The sequence below is a fragment of the Biomphalaria glabrata genome, chromosome 6, assembly GCF_947242115.1.
Source record: "Biomphalaria glabrata chromosome 6, xgBioGlab47.1, whole genome shotgun sequence".
In the NCBI taxonomy this organism is placed as follows: Eukaryota; Metazoa; Mollusca; class Gastropoda; family Planorbidae; genus Biomphalaria; species Biomphalaria glabrata.
In genome coordinates this window covers 27,963,124-27,990,945 of record NC_074716.1, presented here as the reverse complement: position 1 = coordinate 27,990,945, position 27,822 = coordinate 27,963,124, and the positions used below count along the sequence as shown (strand labels likewise).

Below are 27,822 nucleotides of genomic sequence, written 5' to 3'. Positions count from 1 at the left end.
TTGATAGTGTTATGTTATGAAAACTGACGTCGGCTAATGTAAAGAAAATTATCAGAGAAGCAAAGTCTTGTAAACAATCAATGTTGCTGAAAATGAACATTATTTTGATAGGTTTTGAACACATCAATCTTGTTATTTGTAAGGTTTTGAATTAACGAAGGTAGATCAAGTTTTAGATATATTGATATAATTATTATTATCTAGATCTATTTTATTTTTAGTAAGCTAGCTAGATCTAGAGAGAGAGATCTGAGAGTAGAGTCTAGTAGACTCGTAACCGTAACTACTACATTCTAGATCTAGAGTTAGAGTCTAGACTCTAGATTTAAGATTAAGAATAAGATAGAATAGAAGTCAAGAAGTAGAGATGTAGAATCTCTGTAGAAGATTATACTATTAACTATACGATTAACTTATGATTAACTAGATATAAAATAAAACTTATAAGTCATAAGACTATAAGAAAGATTAGAATATAATAAGACTAAGAATAGAAATAGATTTATGATTTAGATGATTAGACTTAATTAGTTTAGAGTAGTTTAGACATTAGTGACCATTAGTCACAATTAGTGACTTTACTCTGGTTAAGTTTAACTCTACTCGGTCTCTAGTCACTCTAGTAACTCTAGTTAAAAGTTTGATAAAAAATTTCCTGATAATATAATTCATTAATAAAACCTAAATTGTTAAAAAGAACCATCAGATTAATATGTGCAGCAAATATTTCACTAATTTTCATTCCTACTAGATTGTAACTAGATCTATTAGCTTACACTCTCTTCATTGGCGGTGGGTAGAAGGAAAAGTTGGAAAGAGTAGGTTGGGTGGATGGGAAGTCTGGAAATTCTTGAAACTGGCAGCAAAGTTGATAGAGTGTCAAACTAATAATACAGATGTGAGTTCTATCTTTATACCAGCCAATTTTATTTTTCAATGATCCAACCAGATTCTATCTCAACTATCTGATCTGTTCAAATCAAATCCATAGGCATATATATCTTTTAAAAAATATATTGTTTCTTTATCTTTGATAAAATCTGTTAAAGTTAATTGTTATCTTATTCAACACTTCTTCTAAAGTTAAAAAGATAAAAGAAACTCAATGTTGTTTAAAATAAAATAAGGCAAGCATGGGCATGGGGAATTCATAATTTATACAAGTATGTCATATAGATCTAGTCTTCTGATAATACTAACATCTAAAGTTAATATTGTAGTTTAATTTTTTTCTTAAAGGTTTATCAAGTTAAAACTTGTAATAAAAAAATAAAAAAATTTTTTTTTACAGGTATTCTTTTACAATTATGGAGGATTAATATTAGCGGCCAGGGCATGCCCAAAAAGGGCCCCTTGCCGCTTTGGTCAGAAGGGATGTCCATTGCTGCTGATGTAAAAAGAACATATATCAGTTGACATCAAACATATTAAAATATCACAACATCAATTAACTCATTGATTATTTGACATCACTTCAAATTTTACTACACATTAAAACACACACCTCGTTATTAAATTATCATCTCCTTATTTTTAAAAAATACAAAATATCATCATGCCTTTAGTGCATTTAGATAATGACTTTGAACCTAAAAGGTCTAGCAAGGATGTTCAAGAAATCATCACTGTACTTGTACGTGCTGGGATACGAGAATGCCAGTCTTATTCAAGCCTCTGCCACAGTTGGATGCGGCAAGTGGATGTATTTGGTCGGACCACTCTGCACCTTGCTGCTTCTTTTGGCAAACTAGACATGCTGGAGTGGATTTTGGAAGAAAAGAAAGTGGATTTAAATCAGAAAGATTTTGAGTCTGCTTGGACTGCTTTACACAGGTCACTGTTCTATGGACAGCTTAATTGTGCCAGGCTCCTGACACAGGTAAAATCACTAGGACCAATCTATAACACATGTTCTGATAGGATCTTAAACTTTAAAATCTGAACCATTTTAATTTTGTATGCCTTTCTAATAATAGTAATTGGTTGCTTGGTAACAAGCAGCATGATAAAGCTTATTAAATATATTATTCAATATCCTGCTTCCTTTAATTTTTGTTGTTAGTAATGTTGAGATTTTTAGCCATTTGTGTGTGTACTTTCATACCTATTTGACTTTTGTTTTCTTTTAATGTAATGGTGACAGTCACACACACACAAATGTAGATGCTGATTGTTAATAATTCATTACTCATAGTTAGTCATGACTTTCTTGCTCTCAATTGACTTTCTAATGAAGCCCTTCAAAAAAAATTACTTATAGAGCTATGGAAAAACTATGGGAAAGAGTAGCGTTCACAAAATAAACATACTTTCAAGCATTATTTATTGCCTTTTCCTCGAGACTTGTACCCCCCCCCCCTCCTCTGCGCTTCAAATGCTTCTTTTTTGTTTTATTCAATTATTGTGATCTACAAGTACTTTTTTTTTTTCCATTACTCATTTTCTTAAATCTGTTATCTGTTCTTTTTCTTTATATCATTTCATTTGTTTAACCATAATTTTTTTTTCCCGATGATTTCTTTTCTTTAGTTTAACTGTGATCTACAAGTACGTGATGCTGAAGGCTTAAGTCCTTTGGATATGCCCATGATGGATAGACCTTCAAATGTAACATATTCTGCTATAGGTATTTACACATTTTTTCACTTGAAAATAATACTTATCTATGAGTAATTGAAGTAAAATGTCAACTTTGATGGAATTATATATTATATGTGCCCTTGTACAAAACAGTCTACTATACCATTTGGCTTGCATAAGCAGATAGTACTGAGAAAAAAAAAGCTAGAAACTAACTAGTTTTTTTTAATTATAAAATAATCTGCATGAACAGTATTTTATACTATAGCTCTTTTTTTTATATTGATCAGAGCCCAATGAAGTGTACACTTGGGGGGAAGATCACAACAGTACATTAGGCCACATCAGTTCTCATAAGAGGTCATCACCAGAAGCTGTGGACTATTTTAAGAAATCGGCAATCTCCATCAAACAGGTAGTTACCACATGGCTTGATTGTCTCTGAAATTATCAGTAGAGTGCTTTGCTCAGAAAAAAAAAAAAAAATTCAGATTAATATATTATTCAATGCCTGTAAAACATAAGTATTTAAAAAAATATTAGCCCTTCTCACTTATAATTTAATTACTTAAAACATGTTTGAGGTAGTTTTATTCTTTACTTCACTTCAAAAAAAGATACATTTGCTTATTATAGCATTTTAGCTTATTTCAAGAAAATTTTTACTCCCAGGAATAGATATTGGTGAAAGTTCAATTATAGAAATTTACACTAGAAACCAAAGTTTGATTCTATTTTGACCAGGTTGTTCTCAGCAAATACCACAGCGTGTTTCTGTCTCAAGCTGGTCATGTGTACACATGTGGACATGGTCATGGAGGTCGATTAGGGCACAGTGACCAAAAAACCATTCTGGTTAGTATTTTTATGCTTCTTTTTAGCGGCCCGCGAAAGGGGAAAAGACGCTATTAGTTTTGTGTGAAATGTCTGTCCGTCCGTCCCGTTTAGATCTCGTAAACTAGAAGAGATATTGAAAATCCGACTTCACAATATTTTAGACCATTCAAAGTTCTGATGCAACGGCTACTTTTTTTTTTCCTGAAAGCGAAAATTCTAATTTCTAATTCTAAAGCAGTTTTTATACGAAAAAGCTAATTAGTATGCATTATATGTTAGACCTAATTTAAGACGAATAGTAATCTTATAAATATCATTTTCGTGAACATTTTTTCTATATAGCGGAAATTTTTTTTTTTTTTTTTTTTTTTTTTTTGAGGATTCGAATATGAGATTGAGCCTTTTCAAAACAATTAACTTATTTAGTTCGAACCGAGGGTCCTGGGTTCGAATCCTGGTGAAGACTGGGATTTTCAGTTTCTGAGTCTACCCAGCTCTAATGGGTACCTGACATTAGTTGGGGAAAAGCATAGGCGGTTGGTCGTTGTGCTGGCTACATGACACCCTCGTTAACCGTAGGCCACAAAAACAGATGAACTTTACATCATCTGCCCTATAGACCACAAACTAGTTAGGGCAGGTTCACATCTAACTTTACATTCACTTTCACGTATCCTTTGATCTGCGGGACGGTTGGGGCACTACACAAGATCTGTTAACCTTCTTTCTCCATTCTTATCTCTCATTTGTCTTTGATATAATTTCATTCGATTTTCTTTCTGAAAATATTGAAGCCTACCTGGGTGGACCACTGGTCGTGCGGTTTGCGCGCTGGACTGTCGTTTGGATTTATCGACGATCGAAGGTTCAAACCCTGCCTGCTCCCATCCCCCGTCGTCCTGCGGGAGGTTTGGACTAGGAAGTAAACTATCTTCAACTCTGAAGGATTATCCGAATTATGTAAAACATTTTACTTCGGGGGCCGATTTTGAGTTTGTGTTTCCACACAAACTGTCTTTTGTAACCTTGTTTTTGTTTTGTTTTTATATCTTGCATACACATTTATATGTTTTGTTTGGATATTTTATATTCACATAGATGCAGCATGTTAAGATAAATAGTGACTTGATTTTAAAAATATCTCATTACTTTATAGACAAGGTGTCAATAAGCAATGGCAATTTGCATTTACAGTAGGGATGTCCAATTCATTAGTATTAGAATATTATTATCATTAACAGACTTTGTTAAGAAAGAATCTTTATTGACTTCTTTTTGTTTACATGTTTTTGCATACAAAATACATATTTAACTTTCAAAACAAAAGAAAAAGGCTTTAAAATATCATAAGTAGCAATTGCACATGTGAACATATCTCAAACACAATGAAAATGATATTGACATATCTTGTGCCGCTTTAATCAGTTAAAAATGTTTATAATATAAATATGTGCAAGCATGTACATAGCATATTGGACACTTTTACAAAGCTTATATCAACTCTGTCTGGTAAAATATTTATGCATATTTTTTTATCCCACACCCAAACTCGGATCAAGTTGAAATTTTGCAATATTATTTCTTGTACCGGACAAAACAAGAATCAATTTTGAAAAATCTAAATTGGCCTACCTGGTAATTTATTAACTATTGGTAATTAATTATTTTGTTTGGTATCAAACAAGGAAAAGAAATCATACTTGACAGATGTGGTGGTAGAAGTTGAATTAGTCCCCTTGAGGAGGCTTGAGCCATGAGTGAACAAGTTTGTTTTTTATGTATTTAAAAAGCGATCACCGTAACATTCATGCAGATACCCCTTCTTTCCTCCCTCTCCTTTCCCAACTGGTCCAGACAAGTGAAGGGATCATAGTGCATTTAGAAAGCTGAAAGCATGAAATTGCACTAAACAAAAACAGTTGTTAAAAATATTTCTATTCGCTTAGATTAACTATTGTTAGTATTTATCTGATAAAAATTTAATCACATGACTGATCCAAACTAATTGATACTTTGATACTTGTAAGCTTGTTTTTTTTTTTTAAATAGTATTTTTATGTTTTTTGTTTTTTTTTAATTGGGTATAATTAGGTTTTGTATTACTTGATACTATTTATTGTAATCTAGATTCCAAGGTTGTTAGAAAGTGTTCAGGAACATACATGTCTAGAGATAGCTGCTGCTTGTGATCACACTGCCTTGAGAATGGCGGGGTAAGAACATATTCAGTATTTAAAACTTTATGGTAACAATATTAAGTATGGTAACAATTTTAAGTATCTTTAAGAACATTTTTAACACTCAAATATATTAGGATTTGATAAAACTAAAAACTAATATGTGATGTAGTTGTTTTTTTTAACCATGGACTAATGAAGTAAAGGAAGTGCTTCACCTGACCAGCACAAGCAGCTATTTAAAGCCTTACTTATCCTAACAAATGTCTGGTGCTGGACATCCTGCAATCCTGAATTAAGATCACAGCCTTCTCCCTTTTATGCAACCCTTTGACTAGTCGTGAATGAGATTCAAATATTTGCACCTGGTGACTCTGTTGTAAACTTGTTTCCTTATTAGAAAGTTTATCTTCTCTTTTATTCTTACAATATGTTTCAGTGGACTTGTGTATACCTTTGGTTTGAACACCTACCACCAGCTAGGCCTTACCCCACTTGTAGACTGTAGTCCTATTCCCAAGTTGGTAAGTTGCTATAGTTAAGGATTAAACTGGGATAGGCCAGGGATAAACATTGTTTTGTCATTTTCAGGTTGGAGTTATAACTGTAGAATTATTTATTTGTATGTATTTATTCATAAACAGCTTTGAGTTGCCTTAGATTTATGTTTCAATAAACTTGACTATCTTTGTAGGCTTTGATCTAGACACGTAAGTTGCTACTTTTAACCATGTAAAATTGTGCCTTTTGACTATAGGTAGCCTTTAAACTACATAGATAAACCAGGATCAGGCTCATACCTTATATTCCTTTATTTCATCCCAGATCTAGAAATGGGTTGATTTCTAAATCAAATGTTAAATAAAGAAGGCACTACATTCTCATTTGGACATAGAACAATGGAATCAATAGTATTGAACGTATAAAAAAAAAAGGTTGGGGACTTCAGTTGTTTTTTTTGAGTGAACCCCTTCTGCAAGTTGGGGCATAAAGATTTAAGTTTCATGAGTATTTTAGATTTGCTGATTACTATCTTTGAGACTAGATGAGATAGTGCAAGAAGCTGAGGGTTTAGAAAAATAGACTGCAAGTGCATGAGCCTCATAGCAACAAAAAAAAAAAGTAATGCTTCTGTTGCCTCTCTTCTAACTTTCTCTTACAAATTTACTAAATTTGGCCAAAATTAAAATATGTTTTGCACCACAAAGTTTTAGCTTAGGAAACTTACTTTTTAATATTTGTTTTCTTTTTTCTTTTCTACTACAACATCATACAAACTGACATATATTGAGGGGTGGATTAAAGAAAAACAATTGTTTCAATAAAAATCCTTATTTTTCAGATGAACTTAAAGCCCTTGAAAGGAAAAAGCATCAGCGGGGTGTGTGTTGGTCGATTTCACACAGTGATCTGGACACCAGACAGTGTGTTTACTGTTGGCTTAAATGCTGGACAGTTAGGTACGTCTTTTCTGACAAAGCTAATAGTTACTTCCAATTAGTAGTCCTGAAACATAGTTTCTAATGTTCCTTCATTGGTTTTTTGAAGATAAAAAAAGTATCAATAGTCCTCCTTTCGTTTGTGTGAGCTTCAGATGTCTATGCTTCCAAAAATAGCTCTACAATCTGTAATTGTTGCACCCTACTCACCAATTATTTCTTATTCTTCTAAATTGAACGTGTTCTTTCAAAAGAGGATACTTTAACCAACATGAACTTCCAACATGAAATTGTAGCATAAGTAAAGAAGTTAACAGTGGCACTGTAATTACATATCAATTTGTAGCAAGAAATAAGCAATTGATTTTTTTAAATTAAATTCTAGGCATGAGTGTGTCATTGTTTGGTGTCAATCAGTTAAAATGTTTAAATTATTTATATTTGATAGAATACCCCATAAACAATAACAATTACAAATGCTGAAGAACAATAGGAGAGTTGTCTGCAGCAAGATAGATTCAGAATGTTATTTTCAAGATCTTTCAATATGTCTTTGTCAGTGCAACTCTAGAAACTACCCCCCTCTTTATTGTACTAGAAGGGAAAAATTTCTTCTAAGTTACTTCTTTTGCATGAAAAAAAAAACAGGCATCTTGCTTAACATGAGTATGATCTTATGATGATCAAGCGCATTAACTCTTTCGGTATGAATTATTTTGATTATAAAAAAATGGAGTTTTCCAAGATGAACAAAAGTTTGCAAGGGGGGTAGAGTTACTAAAACTAACATAACATTTTTATTTTATTATATAGCCTAACATATTTAGTTTTATTTTAAAAGACACAATGAATTGACTGCAAAAGTGTTATGAATGAAATAAATTATTCAAGAAAATATTTTTTAAAATTAAGTTTAAACTGAGCATGGGAAAAGGAAATATATAAAAAAATTCATAAAAGAAATTGTTATACTGAAAGATTTAACCCTTTAATTATATCTTTTATCCATAAATATGAAGAATCACAAAACAAACACATTTTGTCACTTCAATTTCATAAAAGATGAACAAAGGTACTAAAAAATGTTTATTATTTACATTTTTTCGGATTCACGAAAAAAACTATAAAAGAGGAGTCACTAAGACAATGTTGTCTCTTTTTTAAACATGTTGTCCCTGCATCCAATTTACAACCAAAACAAACAAATTTCTCTCACGTCTGGGCAATACAAGGGGGAAATAGACAGTTTAATATTAAAAAGATAGTAAAGTAATGCAGCTGTCACCAGCGCTAGCAAAGTTACTCACTGAAAGAGTTAAAAACCTACATGCTCTACAGCTCCACTGCGCTCACATTTCAGTATCCTTTTGTCCCACCCCTTCTTATATTAATTCTAATTGACCTTTATTCTTCTTACTAGGAACAAATATTGTGCTGTACATTCCAGGAGAATGAAATCCTGAATCTCTAAATTCAGAAAAATAGGAAAAAGCTTGCGCCTGGACTCTGCTCCTAACTCCTATTCCTAGCTGACTAATATAGGTGCTGTTCGGGGTGTGGTGGCTGAATGGTTAAGCGAACCCGGCTCCAACTCTAATGGGTGCCTGACTCTCATTGGGGAAAGTAAAGACGGTTGTTCATTGTGCTGGCCACATGACACCCTGCTTATTAACTGTTGGTCAAAGAATAAGATGACCTTAACATCATCTGCCATATGGATTGCAAGGTCTGAAAGGGGAACTTTTACTTTGTTATATAGGTGTAAATGTAATGTTTTGGTTTGAAGGAGCATGTCACTGAATAAAGCACTCTAACAAACTTTAGTACTAAAAAAAGATAGCTTATCAACTTTCAATTTTACATCACATTGTTGTACAGGTCATCAGAGGGGTGACAAAAATCAAAGCATATTGCGTCAAGTCTCCTATTTGCGTCACACTGATATTGGCATATCCAGAGTGGCCTGCTCAGATGCTGCTACAGTTTGCCTGACAACCAAAGGAGATGTGTACATCCTGCATGAATACCAGTGCAAGAAAATAGCATCAAAGTGAGTTGTGGACACTGAAATGTAATCAGTTAGGTATAAAAAAAACAACAACTTATAACAAAATCAGGCTACATTAATAATGAAAGACAGACTTAGTTTCTTCAATATATTCAGTATTTGAAGAAAAAAAGCATTCAATCAGTTCTAGATATTACATTGAGGTGTACCTGTGAGGTTGATAGTTAATTCAAATTTGTAACATACTCTTCTATAGATTTATCCTTTAATATTTCACTACTTTTACACATTTGAACTATTTCTGTTATCTTATTGCTAATATCTTATCAATCCTATAGTTCTGCACTATAGCTTAGGTAACTTCCTCTCAAGCTTGGCTCACTCATTCAACCAACTTTCAGGATAATGCTCATGATCTTGTTTTTGTTTCATATGTTTCCAATGTTTCTTCAGAATTGAAGATTATTACATCTAAGCCCTAACCTCCCTCAGGATGATGTGGAATGGCAGAGGGCAGGATTGGAACCTAGGACCATCAAGACAACTTTCCAGAGTGCATTCCACATGACCAGGCAGCATCATTGACATTGTCTCAACCAATGAGTCAGTTAAAATAACTTTAGTAAGACAGCCCCATAACAGCCCCACATTGTCTCAACCAATGAGTCAGTTAAAATAACTTTAGTAAGACAGCCCCGTAATCCTTCTTTTGTACACTATAACTGCTGACAATACGTGAGTCCCTGGCCACTTGAGTTTCTGCAAGTAAAATTATTAAAATATTTGTATCCGTTTAGTGACTTACTTGATATAAAAAGTACAGATTGCAGTTGTTGTTTTTTTAGAGAGCATTGTTACATGAAATAGCACCACAATGGATGGGTCAAACATTGAAAACTCAATGATTATATTCTTGAGAGAAGAAAGTAACAACAAAGCTTCATGATGACTTATTTTGTGTTTTATATGCAACAAGAGCTAGGTCAAGTCTTAGATAAAATAGTGTATTTGTTTTAGATGGCAAGATATTGAGCAAGTTCTAGTGACTGGCGGTAACTTGGATCATAACATAGGCCTTGACATTCTTAAAGAGACCAGGGGTCAAGAGCTGAGAGTCCTCATGAAGAATGAGCCTGGTCAGGTAGGTGCAGCTTATTAATAGCATGTTGAAGTTGTTGTCTTACAACACATGCAAAACTAAGCACGCAATTTATAATTGTTGATTCCTGTACAAAATAAAATATATTTAATGATTTCATATTTAAAGTTCATGTTATTTTGGAGCTATTTTTACTTGCTGATTCATGTGCAAAAAAAAAATATTTGATTTCATATTTAGTTAAAGATTAAAATATTGTAGAGAGGAGGTATTATTGAAATGAAAATTTGTTTGGATTATTGTAAGAGAGATATATCTTGTGAATATTTGTTTTTTGTATTGAAGCCAGCCTTGACATAAAAAAAACACAAAACGTTATCTTGCAGATATTCTTGTGGCGCAACAGCAGCCCGAGTCTAAAGCGCTGCCGCTTTAATTTGAAGCGCCAGCTGTGGATTTCAGATGTAACAATGACATGGTCATCACTTCTGCTAGCCACTGAGCGAGGTGAAACTTTCATTGGTTCTATACCCACCAAGCCAGTGTCTGCATATGTCAAGGATCATGATGTCAAACAGGGCAAAGATCAAATCAGAGGTAATATATGCAACTTTCTTCTGTTTATTTTTATCTTCATTATGTGGTGTTTTACATATTTTAAAATATTTAAAATATTTTTTAAATTGATCTCTTTGGATGTTAAAAATTTATTAATCTCTTTTAGATTGTGGTGATGGATTTGATCAGCCAAGACTCTTAGACCTTCTCCTGAAAGATGAAATGGAAGAGATTTCTGTGAAGAGAGTCCCTTACATCCATAGAGCTGTACTTGTGGCTGCAGACAAGAAGGGTCGAGACTTTGCTGTAGTCCAGGCTTTACCTAATTGCTGGTAACTTTTTTATTGATCTTTATTTCATGTGTCTAATAATATTTTTCATATTTGAATATGCTAGTACTCTATCATATGCAGCAGACTGGAATAATAATAAATAATAATATGAAATGTTTGTACTTAATTTAGTTACAAAGCTGCATACCCTTTTGAGAGAAATTCTATTGAGGCTCCTCTGTAGTCCTTGAATACTGATATTAGAAATATTTATTTACTGATATTAGAAATATTTATTTAATGTTCCTTTTTTTTTTCCTTTTTAGTATGACTGAGTTCCCTATGGTGACATCTTCAGAAATAAATGAGCAGTTTAAACATCTGTGTGATTATTCAGACATAGATGACAATATTAGCGATGCTGTCATTCAGGTTCAGTTGTTTAGGTTAAAAGAAATTTTGTATTGTGCAGTTGTGTAGGATGTACATTGGTCAGTGACCATTGATGTCTTTGTTTTATTCAGGTGGGCAACAGGTCCTGGCCAGTACACAAGTACATCATATCGGTCAGATCTGATTATTTTCGCAATGTGGTCACCACTGGTCACAACTTGAAAGGGGAGAAACTTGTCCTGAAGGTGGACAATATTAGTCCAGAGATCATGAAGCAACTCATCTACTTTATCTACACAGACTCTTGTGATTACCTACAGGTTAGGAGTACATTTGGAAGAAAAGAATAATAAAAAAAAATTTTAACTTGACAATTTAACATATGAAATAACAAAAATGTTAATGATGATATTGGAATGATATATATTACACACATAATTTACAACAAAAAAACAACATTATGTTTTTTGGAATTAAATAACTAATTTTCATAAATGTACCAAAAGGTGAAGGTAACAAAATAGGTAATGGAAAAAATCTGTTCTTTGTATTTTCTAACATGGTGATAAAAGGTAGAGTTATTAAATATATGGAATCCTTGTAAATAGGATGCACTAATATTTAATGTAAGAGTTCTTATTAGGGAATATCTGAATCTGGTGGCTGATTTCCTAGGCATTAATTGTATCCTAATGGTTGTAAAATACTAATTTTAAAATGTAACAATAAACTTGCAGATTATTTAGTCTGAACAACACAAATATGGCCCCTAGTCATTTAGTCTGAACAACTACTAAATATGTCTTCTTTAAGATTTGACTATGAGATGAAATACTAATCTCTCCTTGCACATGTAAACAATTTGTGGCCTTTTATTACTAAAATCTTGCAATTGAATACATTTTATCTTTTCGACTAGCTTGGCCATAAGATTAGCCACCACCAATCTCCTGCACTGAACAGCTCTGAAGGCAAAAGAAACTGTGACACTGTGAATAATGTATCTGAAGAGGCAGTGACCAAAGGGCTCTCTGCATTCCAAGTTCACCAGAAGCTCAGCAGTAAGGCCCACAAGAAGGACAGCTTGAACAAACTTACACAGAACGATGAGAGTCAGCAATCTCAGAATCCTGTGAAATTATTGCAAGAGGCTGCAAGGAGATTTGGTGTGAAAGGGCTGTCAAAGAGGTATTACGCTGAAATTTTTTTTTTTTTTTTTGGTAACTGAGTCCACATTAATAACTTTGATGAATGGACTTTAATTTAAAAAATAATGTTAAAAACTGATTTAAAAAAAGTGACTAATTGAACCTAACAAATTATTTTAATGCAGTTTAAATTAATTGCTCAATTTATGCAAAGTAATGAAAGGCACCACCAGCCATCTAAAGTTTATTCAAATATAATGTTACTAATTGTCTTTATGAGACTTTCTGCTTAGCATAATTGATAAGAATCTTTGCAGTTAACTGAATTGTCAAGTTGTATCATTTGGGTCTCCAGGCTAGACACTGTGAAATGCAGCAGTGATCTTATCATTTCTCAGGGTAAAAATCTGGTCAAACCAAAAGTCAGATTTGACAGAAGTAAACTGTAAGTAGAGATTTAGTTACTATTTTAAATAGTAGGAATGATTAGTCAGTGGCCACTTTAGTTTTTGCTCACATATCATTTTAACTGATCGAAATTGAATTTTTTCCAGATAATTAATTGTTTCTTGGTGTTTGTGTTGTAGACCTGAACTCTATGATGTCAACATAAGAAGTGAAGATGGGGAAGAAATCCAGTGCCACAAGTGTGTACTTGTTGCCAGGTTGGAGTATTTTTACAGCATGTTGTCCACTGGCTGGGTGGAGACATTCAACACTACCACCTTAAGTCTGCCTATTCCTGGCCAGGTACTGAAGATTCTCATTGACTACCTCTACTGTGATGAGGCCCCATATTTAAAAGGTAAGCTTGCCATAAAAATATTTGTATGGTTGTGTATCATGTGTAAGGTTTAAAGCAAGACCATTGTAAAGTGTTATATACTCTTCTACTAATGCAACTTTTTTTTTTACAAAGACTTAGGCAATGAAGAGCTCCTGTGTAGTGTACTTATTGTATCTGATCAGCTGCTAGCTTCCAGACTAAAAGAGATGTGTGAAGTAGCACTAGCAGACACAAGTAAATAGTTTTTCTTTTACTTTATATTTAATTGACTCCACAAAATTAGTTACAAAATAACATTCAAAGTCTTACCTGTAAATGAGACTTCAAATTATTGTATTTTCCCACATTTTGGATCATGGCACAATTTTTGGTTTGTGTACTTCCCCACTACAATAAAGACATTTCATGATTGCTTTTAAAGGGATGTCAAAGTGCTAGAACAGATTTTCATGATCTTTTCAACCAATAACATTATCTTTAAAATGCTGATAACTGTTATGAAAGGAAGTAGTTGGAATGTATGTTATTGACTTTTACATTAGGCTAGAGCATGTCCATAGTTTTGGAGAAAAATCAGAATGTAAAAATTACCTGATTAACATTCTTTGTCATATATCTGTATAAATGCATTTCAATCTTTTAGAAATGGTTAAGATATTCTACTCGATAATACATTTGAAAAACACTTTGGAATTGACTAAGTAGTTGAATTGAATTGATGTAGTTTCCTTTTTTTTTTTTACAGTTACTTTTAAAAATGTTGGAGAACTATTAGAGTTTTCAACTATCTACAATGCCAAGCAATTGAAAGTGGCTTGTCAGCAGTTCATATGTCTCAATCTTCCTGCTATGTTAGAAGGGCGGTAAGTGACCAGACGTTTTACAATCAACAATAACAAAAGACAAGTTTGTGCACAATGTAGAAAATATATACTTTATAATGTCTATGAGAGTCTGTTACAAACAAAGCATACATTCAAACTGATCTTTTAAAATTTTGAGTCAGTAGGTCAATGTGCTAGCTTTAATAGTTGGCCACATAGTTTTACATCACTATTAACTGTTATTCGTTTAACAAGATTATATTTTGTTTCCAGTTACCTTGATGTCCTCAGTCAAGATGCAATGGAGGCTCTGACTGTTTACTATAGATCTATTGTAAGTTACACATTTTGTACTTATTTCTTTCTTATTTTCTTTCTTTTTATTAGTATCTCTATCTCTTTTTAGAAAGATTATTAGATAAGATAACATAACATAAGATAATTTTTATTGATCCAATCAAATGGAAATTCAGTTTGACTACAATTGACAACCTCAGTGTAACTACTGTACAATAACAATATAGATGAAAAATTCAAACAAGAAAAATTCAAACAACATTCACCTTCGAAACACATACACACTGATAACCAGCGCTTTATAAATTAGACTTCTATGAACTTCTCGCTGACGACAGATGATCTTGTAACACTCTGACCACCTTGTGCAGGGTATGGTAGGGAGGGGTTTGAATTGCAGACTATTGTGTCACCAGCATAGACCCCTAAAAAAATCAAAAGCTAGCTTTTCTTTTCATAACTCAAAGCTCAGATGCTAATTGAAATTAATTTAAGAAGTAATATTTTTTTAATTTTTGTAAAAATTTTATTTTGTATTACAGTTACACCACATTCTACAAATATATTTATTTCACATTTTTTAAGCAAATAATTGGTATGGCTACTTTAATATATTACATTATATATAGTACACCATGTTTTCTTTGAAATTAAATGTTTTATTTTTATTTTTGTTAGTATTAATTTTTTGAAACTCTAATAATTTTGTTCCTTAAAAATTGATTAAAAACAGATAAGATTTCCCAAACTTTTACCACAGGTCCTCCCTCCCCCCATTTAAATGAGAAAATTTTGTTTGCTTCCCATTAGCAGCTGGGCACCTAGAGGAGCACCATAAGCTCTCACACTGTGGGGTCCAGGAAGGCTTTTAAGGATGTAATGAAAATAAAAAGAAAGACAAAGATATATAATTATGCACAATTTGTAGTTGTTTTTTTTTCATTTATATTAACACTATGTTTAGAATTAAAATTTACATAATGAACTTTACACTTAAGTTAGTGGCTTTTATTTTTTTAGGAAATAGAGTTTTGTACATAGTTTTAAACTGTTTTATGTACTAGAAAAAGTTTTTCCTGGTGATAGAATTTGGAATGCAGCAGGTTTCCCCTGCATGCAGCAAGCCTATTCCAGCATTTCAAGCTTACAAAACTCTTCTTCCTGGAATCTACAATGCCTTTTCTTGAAGTTAAAAAAAGAGAAAGTCAAAGAAAGCCAATGTTGAAGCCTTTCCTTGCATTCAGGGTGCACTCACTATTCATCTTTTTTTTTTTTTTTTTTTTTTTTTTTTTTTTAAAGTTGAGTGTCAGATTAAGTCTAATTAGTATGTTGGCATCACTGGCCAATAATATTATGCAGGTGAGATTCGAAGTACATATAGCACATGTAAATCTGTAATGGGCATGATCGTCACAAGATCATTTTTGTGTTTATTACGTTTTTTTGGTCACAAAAACGTAATTAGGATCAGGATTTTTTTGATTTTACCATCACAAAAGAGATACAAGATACCGATAGCAAAGACAAACAGACACAAAAACTCTTTTGTCCCCCTGGCAATCGAATCATTAAATAGAATTCAACTATCTGATATAAATTTTTTGCATGTAAATTATGAGTGAGTCTGGTGTGAATGTATATTTTGGTTTTCTATAGTTATAATGTTTTGTTTGGTATAATGAACAAATTGTAAGACAAATTTTCTTATTGATTATAAAGATTATTATTATTAATTATTATTATTAATATTCAAACATGGAGTGATAACCAAAATGTACACAAAAAATTCAAACCCCCATTTTATTGTCAGGATTACCCCCCCCCCCCCCCCCCCCCCAAAACCTGAGAGGATGTAAGGTGTCCCCCATGGTTTGAGAAATGCTGATGTTGATGATACCTCATGTTTCTATGTCTATCAGATCCCAAACATGGCCTACAGAATGCTGACACCAGAAACTGGGGGGCCTTACCAAGAATACATTGATGAGGTCATGTCAGAGTTTGAAGCTTCAGAAAGGGATACCCCAAATGACCCAGGCTCTGTCAAAAAGGTCAAACAGGCCAAGAAGGTCAAAGGGAAAGTTAAAAAGATTACATCAGGGGAAGAGAGGAACAAATCAACAGGCATGGTAGCTGGCTCTCCTAGAAGTGCAGTGATGCATCAAGTATCTACAGGTTCAGATGTCAGCACAAAGGCAGCTGATGATGTCATGGCTGTGGTGGATGATCTAAAAAAGCAAGCTCAGGAAGATGACAAAGTAGGTCAATAATACATTATACTGTCTTTGTCTTTAGTGCAGTCTATTTTTTTTTTAGTGCTGAATGATTCTATCTAAGATGTTTCTACATATATGGCCTTTTACCAGTTATAGCTAAAATATATTGAATTCTTTTAGTGTTTAAACATTTTGGTCTATATTTTAAAATAAAGAAAATAGTTGATTATAGTTTATTCTTATTCACCCCTTTTCAGCAACTATTTCCAAGTTATAGCCTAAGATAAATTTGCTCAACATTTTAGCAAACTACTCAATGATTTTCTTTTTCACATATGTTTAGGTAATGGAAAAGTATTCAAGAGATTGACTTAAATATATTGCTATAACATCATATAGACTTATATGTATATCTCTTTAAGAACTTTTGAAAAAACAAACATTTGTCTGAGTTGCTTGAGTAAATATTTGGCAGATATTGTTTGACTTAGGATACAAGTAACTTTTGATTAAAAAAATAAATTAGTAACAGTTGCTATTCAGCAGCAAGGTGTAGTCGTAAAGAACATTTTAATTGCATCAATTGTCTCTTGGTGACAGAAACTGCAAGCTGCAGCTGCTGCTAGAAGTAAAGACAAAATGAAATGGAAGCCACTGATGCTACAGGATGAGAAGATGCCCCCAACATTATCAGCACCTACTCAGCCAGAGGCTGTCCCACTCTGGACTGGTAACATGAGAACTTTGTCCAAATCTGCTGGCCAGGGACAAAGGTTATTTTTTTTTCTCTCTAGCTCTAACAGCTTAGATGATTTCTCCTCAAACTTTGTACCTAAATACAACAATGTTGTTGGAAGTGTGTGTTACTAGGTATGGTGTGGCTTCTACTGCCTGTAGACTCAAACTTTGTACCTAAATACAATAATGTTGTTGGAAGTGTGTGTTACTAGGTTTGGTGTGGCTTCTACTGCCTGTAGACTCAAACTTTGTACCTAAATACAATAATGTTGTTGGAAGTGTGTGTTACTAGGTATGGTGTGGCTTCTACTGCCTCAAACTTACAGTTCAGATACATTCATTCAGTGTTCTCTCCATTTTTTTTTTAGAAATTGAGAAAATTGTGTTCTGAACTGAATTCTTTTAGGAAAAAAAAATTGATTTTTTAATTTAATTAACTAGGTCTAAATACTCTAATTGATTATTTTTAAATGTTTACCTTTTGTTTTGAAAATCTCTTGGCATCCAAGTTCTAAGAAGTAATTTTAATAAAAAAAGATATTTTTATTGTCTATTCTCATTTGCTGATTCTGCAGTTGTTGTACTAATAGTTTTGATTTATTTGTGAGCAAGATTTGATGTATCAAATTTTATTTAGCATTAAAAATCTAATTTGATTTTAGATCTCCAAGTTTTACAGACAGTACTTCTGTAAAACCATTGGTCAGTCCAGAGTCACCAGTTACTACCAGTCCCACTAGCCTGAGAGATATCATGTGCCAGGAATCACAGACCATTGAAAAGTAAGGATAAATTAAAGCAATTTATTTGCTCTGTTTATGTAATTAGTAAGTTAAGAAAATTAAATAGAATATAGCACCTGGTCACCTAAAGCATATTTGAACTGAAATGTAACTGTTGACTCCACCATATCTGGCAGTCAAGATGTTGTGTTTACTGGTTTAATATTTGAAGGAAGAAATGCCTTCTTGTTTCATTTGTTTTTTGCTTCCCGAAAATTATATTTAAGATTTGTTGTAGGAGACTGTACATGATGTGCCCATGGTGTCTGACAATGTTGTTTTTATATATATCTGATTTGCAATGTGTGTATTTAGATATATATGTATTGCAAGTTATAGTGAATGGTGATATTTCTCTTGTACTCCAGGACAAAGAGTAACTTTTCAGCTAGGATTTCCTGGAAGGATGTCAAGAAGCAGCAGAGTAAAGAACTTAAGGAGAAACAACAGAAACAGACCCTAGTTGAACTTAGTGACAGACCCCAAGCTATCACCTCTCCAAAACCTGTCAAAAATCCATGGTAGATTAGTTTCATATTTGATTGCTTTTTAATGAAGCTCACATTGAAATTGATGAGTGGCATTTTTTGAAAAGGCTTTTTATTAGAAGGTTTTGGTCCTGCACTTTTTATTAGAAGGTTTTGGTCCTGCACTTTTTATTAGAAGGTTTTGGTCCTGCACTTTTTATTAGAAGGTTTTGGTCCTGCACTTTTTATTCCAAAGACACTAAACAATATGGGAATCCTGCTGGTTATACATGCTCTCCCAAAGAATAAATAAACATGGAGAATAAAAAAATAATTAAAATTTGACTCGCGTTTTGCAAAAAAAAATATTTTTTTTAATAAAAAAAGTTGATATTTACTCTTGGAAGCCATTTGAAACTATTGACAAAAATTATTTACACATGCTATCAAGTACAAAAAGACAACATATTTATCTTCTACAAACCAAACTTATAATTCATTCAAAAGGAAGCATTTATTTAATAACAACAAGAAAGAAAAGCACATATGTCACATATTGCATTTTTTGTATGAACATTTATTAAAATCATGTCTAGTCATATATAGCAGAAAATGAAGTAAGCAAGGCTTTTAAAGTACATAGTTGAAAAAAATAATTGTAATTTTTCAAGAAATTTGTAATCCATAAAGAATTGCGAAACTGGCAATACCTTTCCTCCTGTATATTAGGACATCAGCAGGCAGTAATGTTGTGAAGTCTTTACGTGACCTGATGATCCAGGAAGAAAAAGCTGTTTCTGCACCTGTCCCGATACCAACATCAAAGAAAGACAGACATCTGAGTGATACAAGCAGTATAGGAAGCTTGGGATCTCTTGGAATGTCTCCAAGGTAAGCTATGCACATATTTATTAGTTTTTATTCATGTTTGTAAAATTCTTGAAAGAATTTTCTTTTTTTGCTCCAGTTCTGGTAAAGGTCTTAAATTGAAAGTCCAGATGAAAAACGTAATATTTCAAATAACAAAAAGACATTTAAATTTGTAATATTTTGACAAAAGTAAAGTTTGTATTTTTTTTTTCTGAAAATTCTATTTCTTCACTAAACTGAAAATTAAAATAAAACATAAAAAATGTTATAGTATCTGATGTAACATACAAACTGATACATTCTTGTTGCAGTATATATTGTTACAAATGAATAGTGATAGGTAGAGGTCAACGTATGACCCCGGCGAGATGACACAGCAGCTAGTGTTCCCTGGAATCTACATGTACAAACAAAGACAGGATGTGACGTGTCCACACGTGTTGTTCCAGGGCACGAACAGATCTAAGTAGGGGGACAGTTACTAATGAACAGTGACAGATAAAGGTCACTACGTGTGACCCCGACTTGATGACACTGCAGCGAGTGTTTTCTGGAATCTACATGTATAAATAAAGACAGGATGTGACGTTTCCTGACATGTTATTCCAGAGGATACTAGGAGTGTTTGTGCAACTTTGGAGAAGCGATTAGGGACTCTATATAAGCCAGAAAGTTAATGTGAAAGTCAGTTGTATGGAGTCGTGAGTTAGCCGTTACAGTTGATACAGACGATGTAAGACGTGTGCGGCTCTGATGTGGTAGACTTGAGTACGACTTGGTTCAGCTTTGGGAGACCTGGAGCGACACTGGGAAGTGTGTCGTTGGTCTGTTCTGTGGAATACGGCTCGGTGCAAGTTGAGAAGAGATGAATTGCAACGAAGTGAAGAGATGAATTGCAACGAAGTATAGCTAACTGTAAACTGACAGATATTGTACAGTCTTCTACGCTACATGTTACAGTAATAAATTGTTAGAGTTAATAGTCATTAAAGTTATATGAAACTGAAAGTTTAGTCGTCAAGTTCTTTGCTGTGTTTTTATTTGTGTGCCAACTAATACATCTAGCCAGAAGATTCAGAAATACGTAACAATATCATGTGAAAGCATATGATGGGATGGAGTAAAAGATTTATTTTCTTTATTATAAAGTAATTAATAGCAATTCTTCTTAAAAAATGTATACAATAAAACTAAATAACCTTATAAAAAATGATGCTGATTATTTGAAGGCTTATTCTAGTTATTTATTTATTTCTCTTGTCAGGTCACCTAGTGGAGATGCTGTTGCAATAAGTAAGTCAGGAGGAGAGAACCCATGGACAAAGAGGATAGCCATGGCTGCAAGTCCACCTCCTGCTGCAATCAATTTCTCAGCAATACTGAAAGATGAAAAAGAGAAATCTGAAACCTTAGTCCGCACCCAGCAGAAACCTTTAGCTTTGATTCAGGTGGGTCAGACCTGTCACACAGATTGGGGCTCAAACTTTTAGGACTTGCTTAGCAAGTAAAGTTGTATCTTTGTGTACAGATGTACATATTTATAATCTAATTTCATATTGTAAATAAATGTAAGACCTTAAGTAAGATGAGCATGTAATAACTTTTTACATCTGTAGTTAAAAATCAACTTCATGCTGTGACCAATTCTGAAAAAAAGTGATTGAAACGTATCTGTTTGGAGTTAAAAGTCTCTTAAGCTGGAAGACTATCTAGACGACTATCTAGACAAGATTATCAGTAGATTGTGTCATCATGGGATAGATATGTAATAGAGCCAGTCCCAGAAATGTTGCAAAAAAATTCCACCAGAACACATTTTTGAGAAAATTCAAAAGCAATTTAACAAAAACCCTTTGGGCACAATTTTAACCTTACACCAGCACAGAATTTATTGTTAAGTCACTTACAATAAAATACTCAAAAAAACATTTGTTCTCTTGGCAATTACATTATTGAATAACAGCTTACTTTCTCATATTAACAGATATAATGTTTGAGGGGCATTGTTATATAAATGTACATTTTGTTTGCAGTGTAAGAAACTCTTTTCCAAACAATATGCTCTAGAACTTAAATGATCAATTATTACCTTTGTTTTTTGAAGGATAGTTTTCCAAATGTTGTTGAAAACCTAGAATTGGCTAATGAAGAAACTTTAAATTCCATTGCCTAAAAACAAAATATAGAAAAAAAGCAAACAATCATGTATGGGCATTGCAATAAGGAAACTTTAAAATCCACATAACAAAGGACACTGATAATCTAAGGTGAGGTGCAAAAGCTCCACACATAAAAATGTCATTAAAGGAACACATAAACACACACAAAACGTAAATAAAATGTTTTATCTTTAAAAAAAATATTCCTGAACATTTAGTATCTAGTTAGTGTTAGGGTTAGTTATTTAATATCAGCATACAATTTTAGACTCATAGCATTCAGCCCCAAACTATTAAACACCAAAACTGCTGTCAAAACTCCCATGAGGGTCTAAGTGGTCTGCTTAAAAAGAAGTAATTTTTTTTACAGCTTAATAATTGTTTTTTTTTAAACTAATAATACAATCAGAATTTAGTGTGTTTATTGTAACTTTAGATATGGATGGAATTAAAAAAAACAACTGTTGCTAAAAATATCAATATTTTTGAATGCCTATATTATCTCCACAGCTAGAAGAGCGTGCCATGAATGAGCTGTTGGAACATTACCGAGCAGGTCAAGAGACAGATAAGTATATCACCGTAGAGCGTGTCAGTAAAGCCATGGCAGTGCCAATGTGGCACAGGGACAGCAAGTCTGTTGGTCACCTTCTTTGATGTTTTGTTGTCATTTATGTGTTAGTTTTTTTAACTTTGAAATACATGTTACATCTAGAATTAAAGATGCTTACCAGAGTCTTTATTCTAATGAAAATTATTTATTTATTGAAAATCCTTGATCCTGTTTTTATTGTTCTTCCATTGTTTTGAAATGATGCTTGTTCTGTGTTATTTTTTGAGATGCTAAGTTGTTTGAAGTACCTTACAATTATGTACTGTATAAGTTGGCATGTGATTTATTATTCACTATTTGGATACTAGTAGATGTAGATACTTCAAACACACTATTGTTGAACTAAATGGTCTATGACTATGTTATGACTATTCTGTGATGACATCAGTTTGATTCTGTTCTCACTTGTTGAATGACCTCCTTTGTTATCCACTGCCAGTCTGGTTGGATCATTACTACAAATATTGGATCCTTTGAAAGTTTGTTATTAACTTAGTGACTTGCAAGCTGGCATGGTCTTTACCTAGTTTACTTTTGAAATGATATAGCACTTGTAGTAGACTCTATGTTTTGTTTATGAGATATTTGTATTGGTAACTATGTACTATTATTTTTGTTTTACATTTAATACAGCGCTTGGTTTATCTGATCAATGCTCATTTAGTAATCTCTATCCAAATAGCATTTGTGGACATTTTTTTTGGGGTAGAGTGTTGAATACTAAAACTGAAAGAGCTTTATTTTGTATGGGCATTAGTTGCTTGAGTGGCATAAACCACTTGGTTACCTATCAAGGAGGCTTGAGTTTGATTCCTGACTTTGGCTGAGCATGGCAGCATGGAATCCTCCCCTACCCCCACTGGTTTCTAAAAGAGATTGGACCATAGTGCACTGAGTGTACTATAGCATGAGCTATACGCTACATAAAAGCAGGGAAAAAAACTTTCCCTATTTTTTTCATAATCTATAAGCTTTAAAAAATATGTGTTTTTTAAAAACATGATTGTTTGTTGTTTTTATTTGTGCAAAAACAATATTTTAGAAAAAAAGTATATATATACTTTTTACAAGAATTGGCATTTTCACTTTGTATTTCTATAAATATGTTTTAGTAATTCTTGTGATATAAGACATATGAAATGTTATTATTATATATAGTCATGTAAATTATTATGTAACTATTACATATTAAATACAATTTATAATATCTGTTCCATACATTTGCTTGCTGTTGTAGACTCTTTATCATTCTTGCCAATTATAACTAGTTTTTATTGTTCTGAATAGGTTATAACTATTCTAGCAGTAATATTATGATCATCCTGGATTATTCATGCACTTAGTGCATTTTCTTTATAGTTTTGAAGTTTTTTGTTGTTGGTCAGCCAACTCTGTACAAAATGACTTCAACAATTTGCACATGGTATTAACATTTGCTACAATTAGGTCAGCTTGTTCTTTAAGACTGGTTCTTGCCTAGTAATTCCCTCATTATGACCTGACATGATGATTTCTTGTCAACACTCAGAATCAGGTCCGTATAAGACAAGTGACTACAAGGCCCTGTGTTTTTACTTTAAAAACATCTTGATCTTCATACATTGTTGACCAGATCTGATTGTGTTGCTTCCCTTGTATAAGCTGGAAACATTTCCTTCCTGGTCCTGTTTATTGTAAGGCAGCTCCTTTGAACATTTATTTTGGCATTACTTAACTGCTAAATGACAGACTCCTCAATTAAATCATTTATTTGATTTGTGGATTTAAATATTCTCAGTCTAATAGATTTGAATAATGTGGCTGCATGCTATAATTTATGTAAAGTAAAGCAAAACCAATGGACTGAGTTCACTCTACCACAGGATGACAGGCAGTTTGGTTTGTGGTATTTGCCGACTGTTTGTAAGGTTTGTGTCATGTTGAGTTCAGATGTTTATATCACAATAGAACATTTGACTTCAATGTTTAGGGTTACTGTTTTTTTTTTTTATGAGTTTTGTTTTAGTCTTGCATTGAAGTGACCTTTAAAACATGTTCTGATGTTGAATGTTAGAATGATAAATGTTGACACTTCAGGTTGTGCTGTTTGATTTGGTTTGTTGTGTCAAGCTGAAGAAGATATTTCCCACTTTGACTTCCATTGAGTAACAAACTGGAGCTGTTTTGAAAGTGAACATTATTTGTGGGGTTAAGATTGAATGTTTAAGCTTTTTGATTGGTATTGCATTTATCTTAATGCTAATTTAGTTGTTTCCAAACTCACATGATTAAACTTGTTGACATCGACTTTGTTTTGAATTGTTCAATTTTGAATGTTTGGAAATCATGTTACAACTCATGTGAATATTTTGTTCTTATCTGATCATGTCATTGGAGACTTGTATACAGAGACAGAAATTTAAATTTGGAAATTTTTTCTTAGTAATGCACTTGACATTTTTGAAATGGAGTGTATTCCTGCAGTACAAAGAGATATTGTGTACTCATTGTTTAATTGATCACTTAATGTTGTGTATATATCTCCATGCCACTAGACACACAGCCTCGTGTCTAAGCTACTTCTGACAGAATGTCACTCACTGATTGGAATGAAATAAAGAATACTTAATGAAAACATATTGTGAATGTTTTTGTAATGAGTATATAAATGAACTAGTTTGATCATTTTAGAATACACGCTGTGAGGTTAGGATTCATTAAGATCTAAAACCCAAGGCACTGGGCATATCACCATCATTGGGTACTCTCTAGACACCAATGGGTGACTACTGGAGTGTGTCACTTTTCAGAATACCATGTAGATGTAGAGTTGTTCTCTGAGGAATAGAATCTCATCAATATTTGAGTGCACTCATTTAATAAAGACGTTTTCTCTATAACATTTTGAGCTATTCAAACAATTGTAACTACTGAACACTTAAATGAAAGAAGAAGACATCTTGAAAGTGTACAGAGAAAGTTTTGTTCACTTAAAACAAGACATCTTGAAAGTGTACAGAGAAAGTTTTGTTCACTTAAAACAAGACATCTTGAAAGTGTACAGAGAAAGTTTTGTTCACTTAAAACAAGACATCTTGAAAGTGTACAGAGAAAGTTTGTTCACTTAAAACAAGACATCTTGAAAGTGTACAGAGAAAGTTTGTTCACTTAAAACAAGACATCTTGAAAGTGTACAGAGAAAGTATGTTCACTTAAAACAAGACATCTTGAAAGTGTACAGAGAAAGTTTGTTCACTTAAAACAAGACATCTTGAAAGTGTACAGAGAAAGTGTGTTCACTTAAAACAAGACATCTTGAAAGTGTACAGAGAAAGTTTTGTTCACTTAAAACAAGACATCTTGAAAGTGTACAGAGAAAGTTTTGTTCACTTAAAACAAGACATCTTGAAAGTGTACAGAGAAAGTATGTTCACTTAAAACAAGACATCTTGAAAGTGTACAGAGAAAGTTTGTTCACTTAAAACAAGACATCTTGAAAGTGTACAGAGAAAGTGTGTTCACTTAAAACAAGACATCTTTAAAGTGTACAGAGAAAGTTTTGTTCACTTAAAACAAGACATCTTGAAAGTGTACAGAGAAAGTTTTGTTCACTTAAAACAAGACATCTTGAAAGTGTACAGAGAAAGTTTTGTTCACTTAAAACAAGACATCTTGAAAGTGTACAGAGAAAGTTTTGTTCACTTAAAACAAGACATCTTGAAAGTGTACAGAGAAAGTTTTGTTCACTTAAAACAAGACATCTTGAAAGTGTACAGAGAAAGTTTTGTTCACTTAAAACAAGACATCTTGAAAGTGTACAGAGAAAGTATGTTCACTTAAAACAAGACATCTTGAAAGTGTACAGAGAAAGTGTGTTCACTTAAAACAAGACATCTTGAAAGTGTACAGAGAAAGTTTTGTTCACTTAAAACAAGACATCTTGAAAGTGTACAGAGAAAGTTTTGTTCACTTAAAACAAGACATCTTGAAAGTGTACAGAGAAAGTTTGTTCACTTAAAACAAGACATCTTGAAAGTGTACAGAGAAAGTTTTGTTCACTTAAAACAAGACATCTTGAAAGTGTACAGAGAAAGTTTTGTTCACTTAAAACAAGACATCTTGAAAGTGTACAGAGAAAGTTTTGTTCACTTAAAACAAGACATCTTGAAAGTGTACAGAGAAAGTTTTGTTCACTTAAAAGAAGACATCTTGAAAGTGTACAGAGAAAGTTTTGTTCACTTAAAACAAGACATCTTGAAAGTGTACAGAGAAAGTTTTGTTCACTTAAAACAAGACATGTTGAAAGTGTACAGAGAAAGTTTTGTTCACTTAAAACACGACATCTTGAAAGTGTACAGAGAAAGTTTTGTTCACTTAAAACAAGACATCTTGAAAGTGTACAGAGAAAGTTTTGTTCACTTAAAACAAGACATCTTGAAAGTGTACTGAGAAAGTTTTGTTCACTTAAAACTAGACATCTTGAAAGTGTACAGAGAAAGTTTGTTCACTTAAAACAAGACATCTTGAAAGTGTAACAGAGAAAGTTTGTTCACTTAAAACAAGACATCTTGAAAGTGTACAGAGAAAGTATGTTCACTTAAAAAAAGACATCTTGAAAGTGTACAGAGAAAGTATGTTCACTTAAAACAAGACATCTTGAAAGTGTACAGAGAAAGTATGTTCACTTAAAACAAGACATCTTGAAAGTGTACAGAGAAAGTATGTTCACTTAAAACAAGACATCTTGAAAGTGTACAGAGAAAGTTTTGTTCACTCAAAACAAGACATCTTGAAAGTGTACAGAGAAAGTTTTGTTCACTTAAAACAAGACATCTTGAAAGTGTACAGAGAAAGTATGTTCACTTAAAACAAGACATCTTGAAAGTGTACAGAGAAAGTTTTGTTCACTTAAAACAAGACATCTTGAAAGTGTACAGAGAAAGTTTTGTTCACTTAAAAGAAGACATCTTGAAAGTGTACAGAGAAAGTTTTGTTCACTTAAAACAAGACATCTTAAAAGTGTACAGAGAAAGTTTGTTCACTTAAAACAAGACATCTTGAAAGTGTACAGAGAAAGTTTTGTTCACTTAAAACAAGACATCTTGAAAGTGTACAGAGAAAGTTTTGTTCACTTAAAACAAGACATCTTGAAAGTGTACAGAGAAAGTTTTGTTCACTTAAAACAAGACATCTTGAAAGTGTACAGAGAAAGTTTTGTTCACTTAAAACAAGACATCTTGAAAGTGTACAGAGAAAGTTTTGTTCACTTAAAACAAGACATCTTGAAAGTGTACAGAGAAAGTTTTGTTCACTTAAAACAAGACATCTTGAAAGTGTACAGAGAAAGTTTGTTCACTTAAAACAAGACATCTTGAAAGTGTACAGAGAAAGTATGTTCACTTAAAACAAGACATCTTGAAAGTGTACAGAGAAAGTATGTTCACTTAAAACAAGACATCTTGAAAGTGTACAGAGAAAGTTTTGTTCACTCAAAACTAGACATCTTGAAAGTGTACAGAGAAAGTTTGTTCACTTAAAACAAGACATAATGAAAGTGTAACAGAGAAAGTTTTGTTCTA

At 32.7% G+C, this 27,822-nt stretch overlaps 1 protein-coding gene across 3 annotated transcripts; it reads left to right on the top strand.

The window, feature by feature from the left end:
- Positions 1-24,550, top strand: LOC106059510 (inhibitor of Bruton tyrosine kinase-like). 3 transcript variants are annotated; one of them, XM_056032500.1, is made up of 28 exons: positions 1-160; positions 763-898; positions 1,292-1,879; positions 2,530-2,626; positions 2,871-2,995; positions 3,325-3,435; positions 5,545-5,630; positions 6,034-6,118; positions 6,937-7,054; positions 8,912-9,083; positions 10,059-10,182; positions 10,527-10,737; positions 10,865-11,030; positions 11,297-11,402; positions 11,495-11,683; positions 12,283-12,551; positions 12,867-12,956; positions 13,099-13,316; positions 13,431-13,532; positions 14,044-14,161; positions 14,396-14,456; positions 16,339-16,677; positions 17,236-17,408; positions 18,036-18,155; positions 18,524-18,676; positions 19,352-19,513; positions 20,757-20,940; positions 22,162-24,550. In XM_056032500.1, exons 3-28 carry the CDS (start codon positions 1,556-1,558, stop codon positions 22,306-22,308), a joined length of 4,050 nt encoding a protein of 1,349 aa, XP_055888475.1. In that variant the 5' UTR covers positions 1-160; positions 763-898; positions 1,292-1,555; the 3' UTR covers positions 22,309-24,550. The 3 variants fall into 3 exon arrangements, with proteins under 3 accessions (XP_055888475.1, XP_013072599.2, XP_013072598.2); XM_013217145.2 differs by having other exon boundaries at positions 752-898; XM_013217144.2 differs by lacking the exon at positions 763-898.
- The last annotated feature ends 3,272 nt before the right edge of the window (positions 24,551-27,822 follow it).